The sequence below is a fragment of the Eutrigla gurnardus genome, assembly GCF_963514095.1.
Source record: "Eutrigla gurnardus genome assembly, chromosome: 10".
Taxonomy (NCBI): domain Eukaryota; kingdom Metazoa; phylum Chordata; class Actinopteri; order Perciformes; family Triglidae; genus Eutrigla; species Eutrigla gurnardus.
The window spans coordinates 23,938,608-23,957,613 of record NC_139924.1 but is presented as its reverse complement, the minus strand read 5'-3'; the positions used below and the strand labels follow the sequence as shown (position 1 = coordinate 23,957,613).

General features: G+C 42.8%; 2 protein-coding genes across 3 annotated transcripts in view; both read left to right on the top strand.

The window, feature by feature from the left end:
- Positions 1–7,987, top strand: part of gab2 (GRB2-associated binding protein 2) — a 30,807-nt gene extending 22,820 nt beyond the window's left edge. The window contains exons 3-10 of one of the 2 annotated variants that reach the window (XM_084019496.1): positions 604–832; positions 2,744–3,339; positions 3,998–4,095; positions 4,255–4,534; positions 4,701–4,791; positions 4,972–5,074; positions 5,209–5,328; positions 5,416–7,987. In XM_084019496.1, coding sequence (XP_083875622.1) covers positions 604–832; positions 2,744–3,339; positions 3,998–4,095; positions 4,255–4,534; positions 4,701–4,791; positions 4,972–5,074; positions 5,209–5,328; positions 5,416–5,559 — 1,661 coding nt within the window. In that variant the 3' untranslated portion in view covers positions 5,560–7,987. Of the gene's footprint in view, positions 1–603; positions 833–2,743; positions 3,340–3,997; positions 4,096–4,254; positions 4,535–4,700; positions 4,792–4,971; positions 5,075–5,205; positions 5,329–5,415 lie in introns of both variants that reach the window. The other variant, XM_084019495.1, reaches the window with a different exon arrangement.
- A 2,072-nt stretch (positions 7,988–10,059) lies between these two features.
- Positions 10,060–19,006, top strand: part of maml2 (mastermind like transcriptional coactivator 2) — a 33,285-nt gene continuing 24,338 nt past the window's right edge. The window contains exon 1 of the mRNA XM_084019490.1: positions 10,060–11,399. Within this exon, the coding sequence (XP_083875616.1) occupies positions 10,986–11,399 (414 nt within the window). The 5' untranslated portion in view covers positions 10,060–10,985. The remainder of the gene's footprint in view (positions 11,400–19,006) is intronic.

The following is a 19,006-nucleotide window of genomic DNA, read 5'->3' as shown; positions in this document are numbered from 1 at the left end:
TAGTGTTGCACACAGCAGCATGGGTCGATGGATCAGTGGGCTGCCCACTCTCTACTCCTACAGCTCAGTGTGCGCCTCCTCGTTCTGGCCTCCTGCCTAGTCTATTTGCAGCGTTCCCTTCTCAGATTTGTCTTTTCTTTGTAGCCTTTCGATGCAGATATCAGGGATAATGAGACTGTATGACCACGTTGCTCATACAGTCCCGCAGTGCAAGACAATGCAACTCAATACAATCAAACAAAGCATATTGACCCTGGTCAAAAAGGATAACTTGAATCATGTGCTGTTGAATCACTAGCAACCTGCAGCCCTGAAAAAGCAGAAGGATACTGTTTTCTCTCCTCCCTCGAGACAGATCCCTCGCCTCTATTGATCAGAGAGCAGCCTGAAAGCTACTGAATACCAGACCAGATGTAAGGCAAGGTCATGTCACGGCTTAAAACCCTCAAATGAATTAAATGCTGCCCTTTGACTTCAAGAATTGTGACGACAAAAGGAAAATGTTTATGGGATGATTATTTGGCTGGATGTTTCTTTCTGTAGCAAACCTGAAGATATGTTATGGGTTAAACAATCAATAACTCCGATCTCTCCCGTCTGCAGATGGCAGGTTACAGCATATGCCCCGTTCTGGTGGAGCAGATGTCACCGGCTCGATGGCTCCACTGACCGGAGAACGCAAGTCCTCTGCCCCCGTCCACTCCAGCCAGCCGGTCCTCTTCACCTTCGATGTGCCTGTGCGCCACACACACCATAGCTCCCTGTCCAACAGTGCACCCCAGGACTACCTCCTCCTCCACCAGTGCATGAGCAGGAAGACAGAGAGTGCACGGTAAGGGTCACGACCCTCAGGCGTCCTGTGTCAGTTTCCTGTTATCCGTTAATGCAGGTCAACATACAGGTTTGCGATGCTTCCTCAGTTAAGAAGCCCCTGAGGGTTAGAACTACTGTTATGGGGGGGGAAATGATCCAACTGCTTTCTCCATACATGTGTGTGACAAAGCTTTATGGAAATATTATAATGTGTTTTACAAGTGCTCTGAGTGAGGAAGTGCCAGTTTTTTAATAATAGTAAATATAAGTGAATATTCTTATCTGAAAACAGTCTGAAATGATGAGAAATGTTTCTGAGTCTAAATCCAGAATGTCAGATGACAGATGTATAGGTAGGTAGAAGATAGGTAACATTTTCTAACGCACAGTCATGTAATCTTGATGATTATTTGAAGATAAAATAATCATCTGTATGATTTACTATAAAAATAAAGGTATTTCATTGCAAACCTGCAAAAAATCCTGTACATCCAATGTTGCCATAAAGACACATTTTGATTAATCGATCACTTATTGAAACATTGAAACAAAACATGCAATGAAACAAGAGTAGTGGATTCTTGACTGTAAGTATGGACGTGGACATGCATGTCTATCTCTCAGCTATATGCTGAGCAGGGGAACAAAAGGACCAAGTGTTTATGTTAAATGCACTCCTTTTCCATTAACATTCACCTCGCCTCCTGCTGCCGACATGCCCGCTTCCAAGAATCAAAAGACAGCTTTAATAATGATGCCATTCAGCAGATAGCCAGCACAGTAGATGATCAATGAGGTTGAGGCTGCAATTCATCACTCCTATAGGTTTAGACTCGCACAGGGTACAACTGCCCTCCCGGCCACACGATTTGCACATAAATCTGCTGTGCTGGACCTCCTGTGAAACCCGGGAAATCAAACCGCACCATCAATCTCAGCAGCTTTATGCAGATATTTCTGTCGCTCCCTCACTCACTTCTACTCCGTGGGTCTGCTAATAAAGACGGGCATCTGGTGGCCGGGTATGATTCACGTCCGAATGAATATCCACTGGTGTGATGACCAAAGCGACCCATGCGTCCACGATGACGGAAGGCAGAGTAACGAACAAAAGTATTGATTGATGATTGCAATCCAGACAGAAGAAGAATGGATGAAACACAGCGCGCCACTTGACATGAAAAAGAAATGCAGTCAAAGAGGGAAAACATTTTATATCAATACGAATTGTATAACTTTTAATGCATTATTCATTCAAATAGAAAATATAAATGTTACATGTAAACTCAAGGTTGAACGCAACCATTAGAAACCTGCAAAGTAGCTAACGCAGGCATAACATCTCAAAGGGATCAGTACAGACATAAAGAAACGACTCATTGAGGATATCTTATATTTCCATCAGTCGGACCATTGCTCAGCTAACTGGCTAGAAATGTCTAAGCGGTAGGTTTGCTCTGGTTGGCTCTCAAGGTCAAGCCCTACAAAAGAGCCAGAATGCATGAGGCATGTCCCTCGGGTGTCTAACCAAGGCTGAGAAACTGTGGGAAAGTCATAGCATTCTCCTTCTTAAACAAGGATGCTCTCTCCCCGTCAACATGCAGAATACATGTAAACATTTCAGCTTTTGACAGAAATCTTAAGAACTCTAATAATGAATGTGTAAGCTCTAGCTGCAGAAATGTAGTCAGGCATTGATGTCAGGGTGTGTTGTTTTTAAAAAGGGCTGAGACCAGAAATGCTACAGTGTCATCTAGTGGCTGGACATTGGAATTGCATTAAATGCAACTGCAAAAGAGATGCTTGTCAACCATTAGCCATTGTTTGTGGCTGGCATTGGAGTATGAGACAAATGTCTGTTTCCGAGGGAGCACAATATACGTTATGTGCTCATTTGTGTGATGTGTGTATGTCTTTGTCCATGCTGCAGGAGTGCCAGTTTCTCCCAGGCCACACGGAGCAATCTGTTTGCAGGCAGCGACTCCGCCGTGCAGAAACTCTCTCATGGCTTCTCCCACTGTTTGAATGGCATGGGCGCTCAGTTGCACGGCTTCTACAGCCTGCCGAAGCCAGGAAAACACCAGTTACCGGGGCTCGATGACTCCCCCCAGGAGGCCTGTTACGTGCTTCCGCGAGGTTACAGCTCTGAGGCGCCGGCTCACAGCAGTCTCGGTGATCCAGACCTGGAGAACGAGGAGGTCTACACCTTCAAAACGCCCTGCAACGCCCTTGCCACCATGCAAAGCAACGAACGTCCAACTGACAATTACGACCTTCCTACGCCACCTGGCTCCTTCTACCAGATCCCCCGGACGTTTGATAAGAATCACAATGCCTTGACACCCTCCAGCTCTGAGTCGTCCTGTGCTCCTCCTCCCAGGCCCCCTAAACCCAGCCAGGGTTCAGAGGGCCAGTATGGGAGTCCCCAGTCAGTAGGGAGCCAGAATGGAGAGCTGACGCCTGCAGTGTCCGTTATCCCGCGCAGGAATACTCTCCCTGCTGTGGAGAACATCCGGCTGCACAGAGGTACATGCTTCTCCTTATCCGTTCCTCCCGAACCACACTTGTTTCTTTCAAAACAATCTCGGTGTATCTGAAATCACACATTAAACCTGTTTCCTGTTTTCAAATGCAAGTCTGATCAGTCGCTTGTCTTGTGGTATTGCAGACTTTGCGCTTCCTCTTCCTCCCCCCTCTTTCTCTCACTCTTTCCCTCTTCCTCTATCTCTCATTTTACTGATTTAACGCCAGCAGCTGAGCAGAAACAAACGGGCCAGTCTAGCAGACACTGTTCTGTTGAGACGCTAATGAAATTCAAGCCATACAGCCTGCTCCAGAATGCCTCGTTCCAGGCTGATAAGCAATGAAAAAAAAAAACACTTGCAGACACAATGCACGGCCTCTTATTAAGCTGTGCTCTCTGCCACGCCATGCCCATGCTCTGGCCTTGTATAGTCAGAGACAAGAATCGACCTCTGACCCTTGTTAGTGAGGCTATAGGCTGTTCACACACCTGTTCTGACTAATTAGAACGCAGTGAAGCATTTAATGAAATGTCACTTGTTTGTTTCATCAGAGTTTTCTCCTTGGAAAGTCAGGCATTTTTAACTAATTTGAGGAGATATGTGTAAAGGAGTTCATGGCTTTGGTAAATATTGTTTCCTCTCCTCACTTCTCTCCACAGGCTCATCCTTTGAAACTAACAGCCATCACCGTCCCATCCATTTCAACAACTCAGGCCAGTCTGTGGAGTCTGTCAATGACGGGTTCAGCTCCTACCTGGTGAGTCTCCCTTTGACCGATGCTGTTAGAGTGCAACTATACACTGCAGAGATAGAAAATGCATTTCTACTGAATGTACTCCAATTGAGTGTTTTCCTGCTATATTGAGCTTTCGTGAGTTTAAGAGAGTATTGTGCCCTCTGTCATTTTTGACACCAGAGAACCAAAGCGCCGCTGACTCGCTCAGACAGCGGCAACTCAGATGACAACTATGTACCCATGAATCCTGGCTCCTCGCCACACAGCGCTGCCCAGGCTGACAGTCCTAAAAATATCTACATCCCTATGAGCCCTGGGCCACATCACTTTGATTTCCCAGGATTCTCTGCAACGTTACCTGCCCGTAAGGGGAGCAGTGCCTCCCTGTGTCACCGGCCCAGCCGCCTCAGTGATGTCACGCCGCCACCCATCAACCGCAACCTCAAACCGAACAGGAAATGTGAGTTTTTGACAGGAAAGATCTCGCTGTTCTCAAAGTTTGTGTTTTCTTGCTGTTGTTGTGTTTTTTTTTTATCACCATTTTTAGCTCTAAAATCTGTATTGTTGTTTGTTTTTTTACAAAGACAATGATTTTTGTTGACGATTTCTGTCCCTGTTTTCCACAGCGAAGCCAACACCTCTCGATTTGAAGAACAATGGGATCATTGATGAGCTGCCATTTAAGAGCCCAGTCACCATGTCCTGGACACGGCCCATGTGAGTCTCATATCAGTTATTCAATCTAGGTTACCCAAGGCCACTGACTCAGGCACGCACGCACACACACACACACACACACACACACACACAGTTTGATGGTACAGATTGGTGCTGGATCTCGTTTCTGCCTAAGGTGAGAAGGTAGAAGTGCTCACAGTCCTGTTTGATTTGCTTCAGGCCTGCTATGAACTCCATGTCCTCCCAGCACTGTCGACCCATCTCCACACAAAGCATCACCAGCACCGACTCTGCAGACAGTGAGGAGAATTATGTGGCTATGGTGAGTCCTAATAGCTGGAGGGGAGATCAGGAGAACACATTGTATTCTTTGTTTTAACGATCCACTTGTTTGCGTGCTAGGCTTACTCACTGTGCCCCGTGTGAGTGAAAGCTCTCTCTTGTCCCTATTAGCAGAACCCAGCGTCTACCTCCCCAGCCGTGAGCGGCACCAGCAGCCCGGCCCCTCGGAAGTGTGGCAACGTGGACTACCTAGCATTGGACTTCCAGCCCGGGTCACCCAGCCCACACAGAAAAGTAAACAGCCATTTGTTCTCAGTTCTACCACAGTGCAGTTTGACCTCGGGCCAGAATCTCACGCCTGCCTTGTTTATCGTTTTGCAGCCCTCTACATCCTCTGTGACCTCCGACGAGAAAGTGGACTACGTGCAGGTCGACAAGGAGAAGACCCAGGCACTGCAAAGCACCATGCAAGAGTGGACCGATGTGCGGCAGTCTACTGAACCTGCCAAGGGGGTCAAGTCCTGACCCTGACCTGTACAAAACAATGACAAAGAAAATCCTAAACATACTGTAATTCCAACCTTAAGACTGAAATATTTGGACAAAAAGCCATAACCTATCCTATGCCTGTTTTCTGTGATGACTTTTACTGCAATGCACTGCTAACATGCAGGATATCAGGCCATACAGGTGAAGCGCCCTGCCAAAGCACTTGATGAAGACTGTTATAGCAGTCTACGGACAATTGATATTGATGTGTATGAAATTATCATCCTTACTTATCAATCCATCCTTTATAAATGAAGTGTTTCATCAAAGCTGTCCCGTCCACCCGCTCTGCAGCAGTCAAGCATTTTGCATCTAGCAGGAAATTAACCCAATCGCTGCCATTTAAAAGAGTAGCAGAGGCTAACTGGTCGATAACCATATTAATATACTGTAAGAGTATGCTTACTGGTCTCAGGAATGCCAAGATGCACTCCAATTTTGGCATGCAGGCAGACTCTCTCTTTTCACTTCAATCTATCATTTGTGCTGAGTCTTGCAGAAGCAGTGAGGAGATTATTTTCACTGCGGGCAATCATTTCAGCTTAGCAGTGCATGTCTGGTAAGAGGAGGGGGAAAAAATACAGCCTTACAAATACGTAAAGGCCGGTGTCAGAAGCCCTAATGATCACGGATAATGGCTGTTGCCTCGGTTTCAGTCGAGTATGAGCCCCACCCGTATTTAACAGCTGACAGGCTGGATGGCAGGCCAATTATTTCAACGCAGGGACAGAGTCAGTAACGTCTAAATGCAGAGAATGAAGAGAGCAAGACCGACGAGAAGCAGAAGCATCTTGTGTCTTTTTGTAGGTTTGACTCCAGTGGTCAATTCACTTCAGGTAATCTTCTAATACATTTCATTGTAAATGTGCACTGACCAAGGAAATGTTTGAGTTGGAGGAAGTAGAAATAAAGCAGGAGGGGTTCTTTCCTAGTAGTACAGATATCGCCTCTCTCTTTCTCTCTCTCTTGAGACCATAAATACAAGCTACGAAGGAGAATAGCATATTTATGTTTTCTGGAATCCAACCATTCACTGATGTGTCTTTCATACGCCACACACTACAGCTATGTCTTTGAAGAGTACTTGTTTCCTGTATGTAAATTATTAATAGAATGACATATTTGCAGCACATCTTGTTGACTGTTTGATGCATTTGTCTGAGACAAAACGTGCACGACGGTAATAATGTAACATTGTGCTTTTCCTTGCAACGGCAAAGTGCCACAATGACGATTTGCCAGTGATCATAGTCACTTAAAAATAGGAAAGTTTAGGAAAGAATGTTTTCTTAATTTCCTATACTCTTTTATTTGTTTAATTTGCCTTATATTTTCATTTCAGTTTTGACTGTAAATTTTTGCCTTGGAGAAATTTAATAATTCACAATATTATTCAAGTGAGAGCCATATTGTATTTAGGACAACTGAGTGATCGGTTTCTAGTTTGATTTGAGTCCAGTATTTCATTGTGGGCTGGAACCACTGAAGGGTGAATACCTGTTTCTTTCTATGAATTGTGTGGCCATGCAGTCCTAGATGGTATTATGATTTCATTAAGATTTACTTCTTAATGTTTTTCTACCATTTTTACTGCTTTTTGTATTCTTTTTTTATCATTCTTTTTTACTGATACGTGTAAGCAAGTGATATTCATAAGGATGGGGTCAGGCTAAATGAAGCTAGTTTTGTTACTGCGTGTATTTTGTTTTGTTGTTGTTATTTTTTAATTCCCAAATTGAATTTTTATGATCTGTACATGAAATTGGGAGGCTGGCAGTTTGAGTTGCACTGGCGAAGCCCTTCCCGGGCGAACTGTGATTCACAAAGAGCAAGAGTAAGCGAGGAAAGGAAAGACTGAAGAAAAGCCCGTCTCCCTGTCAGTCTCTGAAGTGAAATGGAAGTGTAATTTATTGTCTAGAGATGCCCGTCGTAAGCAGAAGAGCCGTGTTTGTGTTGTGGTAGATTGTGAGGTGTAGTATGTTAAATGACAGCCTGACTGGGCGAGATGGAAAACACTGCTCAGATCTACTGTCAGACTGTCACTGGTTTGACGTACTGTACTAGTAGAGATCATTTTTTAACCACTGTTATTGCTACTACTGTAAAGCATTTGCAGATTGCTTGTGTGTTAATTTATTAATTTATTGTGCATTTTACAGTTGATAATTGTAAAAAGGAAAAAAAAAACAACAACATCCACCAAACAAGGAAACCTTCTCTCTACTAACATTGATGTATGCAAACTGTCTTGATTTTGTGAAGCAATATGACAGACAATGCCAGTGTGATGGTAACGTGGTACAGTTCATTTGGGAAACACAAGAATACAAGACTTTGTTATTCCTGTATTATGGTAGAATTAAACTGTGGACATTGAATAAATCAAGTGAAAGTTTGGAGTTAATCTTCCTCTTTAAATATAAACCAAAACACCATGAAAGTTAATTGTCTGCTGCCCCCTGTTGTGTCGGACAGCAGCTGCATCCGTAGGTATCGCTAAAGTACTAGGTAGGTAACACAGATACCTACACACACACACACACACACACACACACACACACCAGTGGTTTCAGTAGTATGTATGCCTGTATATTAAAAATACTTTTCATACCAGAAATGTACTAATTTGCAGTGCCACCCTGATCATTTCATTCTTAGCACACAGGAAAAGTGGAACTGCATTTTGACTTAAATTGGAAAATGGTACATTTAAAGGAGCAGTGCGTAGGATTTAATGGCATCTAGTGGTGAGGTTGCAGATGGCATCCAACTGAATATCCCTCTGCTCACTCCTCCTGTTCCAAGGATGTCAGAGAACTACGGTGGCCTTCAGGTAAGAAAGGTGAAAGGTTCTGAGTCTGTTTGGTTGGTCCGTTCTGGGCTACTGAAGAAACAGCAGCGCAACATGGTGGACTGTGAAGAAGACCTGCTTCCTAAGAGCTCATTCTAAGGTAATGAAACACCCCAATTCTTAGTTTCAGGTCATTTATACAGTGATTAAATGTTAAATCCCCCCCACAAATACTTATCACTGTTCCTTTAATGTATTATTATAACGTAATAGTGCAAGGCAGCTGCTTGCTGTTTTGCTTCCTTTCATATTATATAATCTTATAGGTGTTACACATAGGAGTTTCTCTGGATGTTATTCTGATATCCTGTTGATGTGAGATTCCTGGCCTAACCTTTTAAAGGGTAGAAGTCCGTGATTGACAGTATTGTCTTTTTTGTCTCTTTCTTTGTGGACTTCATGTTCTCCCCATGCTTTTTGTGGTTTTCCTCCGGGGGTTTTAGTTTTTCTTCTGCTTCAAAAACACGCATCCTGTCTCTGGGTATGTAAGTGAACTTGCCTGCCTGTGGTCGTCACCTTAGTGTGCCTTCATGTGGAGCCTTAGTGGGTAAGTCTGCAAGCAACCTAGAATGGAGGCAAAACCAACTGAATTCATTTTACCCATATTTTAATTTGAAAGCTGCAAATTAACCAACATGTTCTCCCCCTTTTCGTTATTGATGAAAGACAATATTATATAATAGACAAATGTTATAAGTTGACATAGGTTTCAGGCACAATGGCCGCCCTCTGTTTGTGGGTACTGATTCAGCTTATCTGTCTGTTCATCGATATGTTTGGGATACATCGGTCATCTTTTACAGGAGGTTATGTGCTTTAGTATGTTATATTTATAGTTGTGTCCTCTTTTAAATGCTGTTCAGTGTTTTTAATGTGGAAGTTGATTTACATGCTGTCTATGAGCAGGAGGTTAACTGAGCCGCAACTTGAAGCCTATTAGTTCTCACTGTGAATTCACATCAACATTCCTGTCCTGTACTGAATGGTTGATGCAATTGTTTACGTCTGTCATCTCTTTTGTGTTTTTTTTAAAAATGTATTTATTTATTTATTTTAAGCTGTTATTTATGTTTTTATTTGGCACTTGTGTGACACTTATGCTGCAACATTGGCAAAGAGTGTCTTTTAAATGAGATTCAAATAAAGGTTAAATAACAAAATTCTTCGTGTCACATTTTGACACATGAGCCTGGTAGGCTGCTTTACCACAAATAGAATGTGGCTGTTTGAAATTAATTATATCCGGCGTTATATTTACACCCTGTGGCCAATGTTTTATAAGACTTTCAGTCTAATTGAGTTTTATTAGTTAGTTACTGTGATATTACAGTAACATATCCATTCAAAGATCTCCACCAACACCATCACAAGGACATCTTTCAAACCATAAATACCCACTGCTTCATCAGCTACTTTTACCTGCACGTGCAACGTTAGTGTCACGTTTAACAAACATGAATGAGGAATGAGATCCTTCCCTCTGCTGTTCACGGCACCATGCCATGCCTCGCCGGGCAGTTCCCCCTTCGCTCCACTAGAGGGCGCGTCTGGACCCCGCTACACCCGTATGAGTATATCATGTCCGAGGAGGAATGTTCATACAATGAGGGTCTGTGTATTGTAGTTCCGCTATTGCCTCGGTGCACCACACGGACAAACGATTGTCAATGGACTATTTGAGACGGATCTCAATCGGTTTATGCAACGGCTCCCTGCGTCTCGGCTGCGTGCTTTCTTGACTTCTAATTCGCAACCAGAACCTTCTTATCCGGATGGAAAGAGAAGGAGGGAGAGGGAGAGAGAGGGGACTAAAATCCAAACAAAAAATGCCGTGAGTCTTGAACTTTGGTTGGATTTCGTGTGTTTGGTAGAGGCTCCTGTTTTGGCGACGAATCGCTCACTCTGAATTTCTAGTCCGCCGTCTCACTCTCTCTTTCGAGGGGACTATATTTCGCCCCGATAAGTGTGGCACATTCGCGGTAAAGTAAGATGGCATTGTACCAGCGATCTGCCCGCCGATGGAGCTGAAGTTGTGCGTGCGGTGGTTTTGAATCATCCGAGGAATTCGTAGGGCTATTGAATAGAATTTATCTGCGAGCGGAGAGGTCGGGTCGTTTAAGCGAGAGTGGATTGATTCCAGCTGTGAAATCCACGAGCCTTTCATGTGCGTAAATCCAGTCCGTTTTAATTATAAGCTGACATAGTAGCACCCCCGAGGAAGCGATCACTAATATAATTCTGCAACATTGGGACTTTTAATGCCTCTGTGGAACCTCGTGTACCGACCGTATCTCACTTTAGCCAAGTGTCTTTGAATCCTTCACCTCACTATAGCATTCCGATCCACCGGACGAGATAATTGCGCAACTTATCTTTGGAGAAATATCATAAGCTACATCGTAATTCTCCTAAGTGACTTTGTGCGTGCAGTGTAATATTTTTTCTTTCCACATGGGAGTCCCTACGTCGTCTTTTCTTCCATGCCCGTACTGAGGTCCATTAGAAGCTCAGTGGACCTCAGTCTCTACCAACTTGTCGGGGACCTGCGGGCATGGGAGAGGCGACCCCTGCTCAGTCTGCGGCAGGGACATTCGTACCCATGTTGGGTGTGGGTTTAGGATCTATGCCCGGTGGGGTCGGCAACGGGCCGGTGGTGGCCCCCTCCAGGGGCTCCGCGGTCCCACAGCTGCACAACGCCATCGTGGAGCGTTTGCGCGCCCGCATCGAGCTGTGCAGGAGGCACCACTCCACCTGCGAGAACCGCTACCAGCGGGGTCAGGCCGAGAGCTCGGACCGGGAGCACGAGAGCACCCTTCACCTGCTCAACATAGTCCACCAGGGGCCTGGGAACCGAAAGGCGAAGGGCAGCCGGGGATCGAACCAACAACCACCTCCAGAGTACAGCAGGGCCAACGGGGAGCAAAAGGGAACCGAGGGCGAGCAGAAGATTTCCATGCGCACAGCGGTGAGTTTTTGTGGGGACACAGTTTGTGATGGTGGTGATAATGAATGAGTCATTTACCAACAATAACTATGATGATGATGGAGCTTGTGTTTGAGGTGATGATGATTTCAGTGGTGATACAGCTGCTGTTACTTGTGATGTTCTGCCCAAATCTACAGGACCACAAAACTCCAACCAGGAGATACTGTGAGCACATATTTCCTGGCATAACGTGTCAGTCGTAATGATGCTGCAGGGATAATGTTTCCACACAAATCACTCCACTGTTGGTCAACAAACCGTCCCGGCTCTGTCCAACCTTAGGGGACAACCAAATCACACAACAATCAGCCAATGTTTTAAAACAAGAGTAATACAGTCTAGGTCCCTGGTTTTGCTGATTAAAGCTGCCCTCGAAGTAGATTGGATGATACAGGATCACGAAAGTGGTTTTGCAGTGCAATCCATTCAGAGGAAATTGTTTTGGGGTCATTGGGCTATGGGGATGTTTTGCATTCACTGCAAACCATGTCAGCATCTCCACTGTGCATGCGGAGGGATGCAGATGTGGCTCTTCAACCCATTTATTATGTATGATTCTTTCATTTTCCACGACAGATAAGTCAGTTTTCTTTGTGTCATTGAATTACCAAATTCCCCAGAGGATGCCACCTGTCATCGACCCGGCTTTCTCAAAGTGTTTCTTAACAAGATGGTGTATTTGTTTGTTTTCTGAGGGATCCTGTGTGGAGTAAAGAGAAGCATGACCTTATTTTGAGTTTAGTTTTGAGACTCTTCGCAGAAAACGATATTGAGAATAAAGGATGGTATTGTTTGCATATTTTCCCTCGACAACAGAGACGTTCAAAGGACATATGGTTGGGGAACTTGAGTGTGAAACAGCAGAGCCTTCTGTGTGCCTGCTAGTGCTGATAGGACTGACTTCCTGTATGGCAACTGTTAAGGGCACAGTCAGTGAGATGTGAGATTTATTTTGTTGTTTTCTTTCATTGGAAATGAGGGAGTTCAGCATCTCGACTATAAATTATTTCCCAAGCAACGTTTCAGTATAATGTCAAAAGGGTGAAAGCTTGCAGATGTTCCTGCTCTAGATCTGCTTGAGATGCTGGATGGAAAAATAAACATTGTAATATTTTTTTTTCCATTAAAGCCATAAAAGGGCAACAATGATTGTTCCATCAGTTCATTTATTGTCATCTCTGGAATTGAGTACGGGAAAGCCTCTAGCACACGCCGTGATTACCTTAAGGTCCTTCATCGAGACTTTCCATACGAGAAAAGTAGATTTTCCGTGATTTACAGCGCTAATATAAAGTGCAGTCAAGCTTTCTAGCTTTTCACATATTTAGTTTTCATGCTGGTAGTTAGAGTACAGCCATGGAACATGATGACAGGAGGCAAGACACAACATCATGGATTATATTGACTGTCTAAAAGAGGTCAGGGAACATCATTATCATGTGCTGTTTCATTTTTACTGATGTTGACTCTGGAGTAGTGTGTTCTACATAAAAACTGATGAGTGCAGCAAGATGGTGAGGAGGAAATGAAGTCCTGGCGCACATGTTTATATCAACCCTGGGGTTAATATGTTTTTCACAATTCACGATGATTGGGTGAAGCAGAACAGCAGAAATCCCCTTTGTTGCATTTCTACAGAATATTTCCAGCATTAGTACTGCAGGGAGTTTTCTTGAATGTATTCAAATGAGTAAAATTACTTGCAACTGAATATTTTTACCACCTTTTTTTTTTTTTAATAATCTCTGGCTGTAAACAGTGTACAAGTTGTGGTTCAGATATTTCCTGGGGAGCAGTAGGAGTTCACTATAGCGCATTCTTGTGAATAAAAAAGTAAAGCTTCTACAATGGCCACATCTGTGCATGTTATTGACTGTTCACATTGGAATTTGTGATGGAAATGTACACCGAGCAAAGGGGCAAACAACACAATGGATTATGAGTGGCTGGGAGTGCAGAGTGAGCAGCACTTAACAACGGTGCTCATTGAGACCAGATTAACAAAGGATATTCTTTTAGATGAAATTGGAGAAATGGGGAAGAAGAAAGAGACGAGAGCTCACTTGTCCGATGAATCAGAAAAATGATTTTCCATAATGCATGCGTGAACTCATCGAAAGCTTTTGGATATTTATAGATTCATAGATTATGTTTTGTTCACAGAGAGTCTTTCCCTTCGTACCTGTATCATACATCCAGCACATAAAATGGGTCAGGGAGCTGACAAAACATGAGCCCTGTATTGCAACGTCCAGGCGTTGAGATCAGTATTCGGTGTGGTACACACTGTGGATCAACAAGGAACAAACTGAAGGCCTAACAAACAGTGATGGAGCCGCGCTGCATGTAGCATGCCATGCGTTGTCATGCCCTATTATCATGCCTTTAACAAATGGCTCACTAAGCACCTTCTTGAAAGATGTGCTGGCAGTGAATCCGTTTGAAGCACAAGGCCCCCATATAAATGTTTGGAGCCACTGAATACATTTCCTGCACGTGTTTACTTTATGTCAAATAGGCCTTGAAAAAGCAATAGGCGAGGGATGCCTGGTGATTAACAGTCCTGTGTGCACTGGGAGGATTTTGTTATTTCCCAGTCTTGTTCTAGTGACAGATCTGGGAACTATAGGCCTAGAGCAGCATGTGCTCATGGAGAAAGTGCTTTGTATGCTGCTGCGTTTGCCTGTTGTGTTTGCCCACTTGCAACTGTGTTCCTACCACATGACAGTGTGAGGCGTCCTGGTCATCTAGTGGTCTAAAACAGAGACCACGTAACCGCAATGCCCCCAGTTAAAATCTGGCCAAATAATTCATCCTCTCCTCTGTAGCCATGTTTCCTGTCACTATCTACCTACCGCGAGCTGCCCCAACAAAGGCACCATGCCAAAACACTCTTTAAGCGTTATGTGGTTGGCACAATTGCAGCACGCGCTACAAAAGGTCAAAATTGGCAACTGCGGTCGGTTGTACTTTCGTTGACGGAGCAGATGTTCCTAACTTGGGGTTCAGGACCTCCACCAATATTATTAACAGGGTAGGAAAGCAGACAAATAACCAAATGTTTACTATTTTTAGACATTACTTTAAGATTAACCCTTCTTTACCCTTTTTTGATATTTCCATCTTTAGAAATAATTAAAACCAATGAGAAAGCCCCCAGTTAAACAGTTAAACTATGGAGATGTGTCTGAGGGTCAACATTGCTTCATTAGAAGAAACCAAAAAGTTTGCAAACCTTATACGATGGCGTCTTGCAGATTATGGATGATCAAGTCAGATGTGCACAATTTTGTTAGAATGTAAATTTATTTTTTCCCCAAGATTCATCACAAAATGCATCTACAAAAATGTTACGTTTAAAGTATATTTTGTTCAGCAACCATGCCAACACTGAAGCGAAACAATCACACCTCTTAATTCAGCGGATGGACGGCTTCCTCAAATAGCATGCAGAAAAATGAATTCCTTGAACTCTCTCGTGGTTATGTATGATGGATGAAGAGTGTGTGTGTGAGGTGGGGTGGGGTGTGCACTGTAAGTGCTTCCTGGCATACCGTGTTTGGCTGTTGAACTGCCTGAATCAGAGCTGCCGGTGGTCTGATCTCAGCCTAGCTCGCCTGTGATGTGAAACAATTAGCCCAGGTCCATGGGGGCCACCCACAGTGAAGCCCACAGCTTTACCCAACCCTGGATGCACTACGGATCCACGATCAACCCACAGAGCACTTCCATGTTGTCATGGGAAGGCTGAAGTTTTTCTTTTAGGTGTAGCTGTCAGCTGGTCTGAACGCTGAATAACTTTAAGTCCCCTTTAGTGAGGACTGAAATGGCTGTGGGTGCTGTTTTATTGACAGCATGACTATACAGTAAGCCTGATGTGGTTTAAGCTTGTCTCATTGTATAGACCGTAGCTGTGAGACGAGTCGATGAGTCGAGCGGCTCCTAGCGCTCTGATTAAAGTACATTAAGATGGGCCTTCATATACTGTAGTAAAGCTATCTGGTAATCTCCCCCTTCTATTTGGGATTAGAGCTCATTCCAAGATGTCGTTTGAAGGCAGCCCCAATCCAATTCGGTTAATGCGTAGTGCATATTTGAAATGTCCTATTATTTCAATGAGTTTTTGTATCAAAAAATATTGAAATGGAATAAATGTTGTGCTACTCTTGTATGCAGAAATGCTATATATTAGTTGTAAAAGTTTAGTTTAGTCAAAATGGTGTTTATCCACGGAGAATATAATATTTCTTTTAAATAAATTATTATTTGATGACATTTGCTTATTAATTTGTTATTTTTATGCTTATTCACTCAAGTATTTTCATATACATTTCAGGCAGGAACATACTTCCAATGTAGATATATATATATATATATATATATATATATATATATATATATATATATATATATATATATTGTGTCATGTCTTCTGATTGTCACCACATAAACAGGAGGGATCATGGTTCCATCAGAGAAACACGACGAGGCCAGATTTACTGACTTGTGTAATAAAAGTTAAGGCCATGTAACATCATGTTCTGGACGTTCCACACTCATATCCGAGGGCAGTTCGTAAATGTTTAGCACCTAGATCTACACAAGCTGCAAGCACAGCTCGTCCTCAAGGAAGGGTAACAGCACACACAAAGCTAATGCTGCGGCTTCGACAGTTTCCAGGGAATTTCTGCTCCTGCATGACATTTGTTTGGACGGTATGTTGATTCTGACTTGGTTAATAGCCACAATATCATCTTCTGGCTAAATCCTGCATGGAATGAATGTGCCTATTCCCCAGTCAACATAGTTTTGTGATAACATCAGCATACATGTGTGTTCTAAACAACTTAGCGAAACATAAATTCTGTGATCGTGATTGCTATGTCCTCGAGGGAGAGTGCCGTACGAGCTTCTGTTTTAGTAGCCAACCCCGGCACCAGATTTTTAAGTGGCACATAACAAAGTTCACTGATGACTGACATTTCTCAGAGGGGCTTTATTTTCCAATCCCTTTGAGTTAATAACTACATTTACTAAAGATATTATAGACTGAATTTTCAATCTTATAAACTGCAGCTTTTAATATTATCCGATGTCATCATGGCATGAGTCAGGCTCTTCAACAAATAATTTGTTCTAGTATGATGTCCAAAAAATGAAATGTTAAGTGGTTGTCCAAGAGATTTTTGTTTTATTTTTTTCATTTTCATTTTAAGGACATCTTTAGTGCTAAGCAGGCTGAGTGTCTCTGTTTCCTTGTCTGTCCAGCCCTGATAACTGAGTTCCAAACTGTTGTTAGCACCACAGGCAGAACGCATGTATCACTTCCTGTACACGGTTTTCCAGAAAAGACCCATGAGGCATCCTGTAAGAGATTTCATGAGCTGTGTTTAAGTTATATCAGTGAATGATGGAGAACAAGAAAATGTCTGATCCCGTAAAGGCAGTTTGGGTCAAAGCTAAAATGAGATTAGAGATGAGCATTTATCGATTATGCAGTTTTAGTAATTCATAAAGGCTCCCGTGTGTGACTCAGGTATTTGCTTCCTTTTTCTCTTTTGTATGAACTGCACTGCAGGTGACCATTCTACTAAAAGAAATGAATGTAAATTGATATTATACACGTACAACTATTGTCATATTCTGATTGGATGATGCGTTTAATGTTATCTGTGAAGGGGGGAAAAGGAACATTCAGTATAATTAGTTTTAAATGGACTAGGCTCAGCAAATGTGGTGTCACGCAGCAGCAACGAGTCAGAAACGGTGCTCTGTGAATCTGGGACATCTCTGTACCTGGCATGATTTGCATTGCGTTCTCCTTTTTTCCCTTTTTTCCTTATATCCTGCTTTCTCCTTATATCAGCACATTTTCATTCTTTTCTGGACTCATTTAGATTTTGTTAACAAGTTCCATGCTGCCAAAAACATGCATAGAAAAAACAAAAAAACAACATAAGAAAAACAGAACTTGGGAATTCTGGAAGACAAAAGCTTCCAGACACTCAGCAGGGCAGTGATGATGTGTGTCAAATCAAAGGCATTCATGGATCATCTGTTATACAGTATGTCTAGTAGTGGTGTCTTAAAAAGACACTCTTCCCCCTTCCCACTTTCCACCCATTACACACACACACACACACAAAGCACCCTGCCACACACATCTCATGTTTTATTCAGCAGCCTATGGGAAGGCTGTATCTGTCTTTGAAGAGGGCTGCTGAATCGTGTAGCAGAGCCATCTCATCCTCAGTCTTCAAGGGATGATACAATGTAAGTAGGTACATGTGCAGAGGAATATCGGCCTCTGACAGTCCAGGTGGGCCAGGTCTGCTCTGCTGCTATATAACAGCCTGGTCTTAAGGGTAAATTTAGCCTGTAGTTGTACTGGAGCTGCTGCCCGTCTAGGGTTAAAAGCCTCTCCTCTATGGATATCTGGTTGCAGTCCTTGGCTGTGGTCTGCGGCCTCTAAAAGAGCTTGCAAGGTAACAGCTCTACCTTCAGACACAGCGTTAACATTGGAGAAAATACATGATCAGCATCAACCTTGCAACATCTCCCTGGGGGTGCAGATTGTGTTGTTTTTGTGTCCACTCTGCTAATTTACCTCTAGTGCAGTAATACATAACAGGTCGTGTATATGTGTTTGGCATTTATTCTCACAAGATAATAAAAAGCTAATATGATGGGATGTGCGTAGTGCAGAAATAGCTAGTTGATTTATCATTGATGAATATAAAATTAATGTAACCGTTTAAGTTATCAAGCAAAAGAACCGCATTTTTGGTTTCACCTTCTCAAATGTGAGAATTTGCTGATATGATCAATTTGATGTTATTTTAAATTGAATAATTGCTATGAAAATTATTATTTAACATTCTGAGCATTAATACAGCAGCAAACAACTATTTCCCTCCTTTCTGGGTTACTATAGAAACATGAATATATTATTCAATCTGTCCTGAAAAACAACATACTGGCCATTTTTTAATTGAAAACAAATGTACAGATAGTCAATCAGAAAATACAAGTTAGTTTGAGCCTTATATATATATCTTAATATATGCTCTAACCTGCCGTAGGTCACCTAATATGAAAATGAGTTCCAAAGATGCGGCACAATTGTTTAAATTTTCTTGCTGATCCTCCAGCTGCAAAAATTAGTAATAGACTCTTGTGAATATGCATGGATCCGTGTTTCATGTTTTGAATATGAATTACCCCACTGTTCAGTGTTTCATCCCAGTGAACATTCCACTATGTTGAAATACCTCCGTTCCCAAGGGGTTTGGATTAGAGTCCCCACTGTATCTCTTTGTTGTTGATTTGGGCTTTCAGCATGCTTCCCGTTGCAAGCACTTTGTTTGAATTTCAAGCATTAATGTGGACCTCAAGACATAAAAAAAATCTTATCTGTGTCACTGAAGCCAATGGGGAATTTTTTGGAGGACTAACATATTAGTTCTCCGTCGGAGCTATTAAATCCATTTGACTGAGGAAACATGTTTTTACGTGGCTTTTCATCATCTGGAATTTAGACATAAAAATATATGTGAAGCTTGGGGGCAATCACTTTGCAAGAAAGG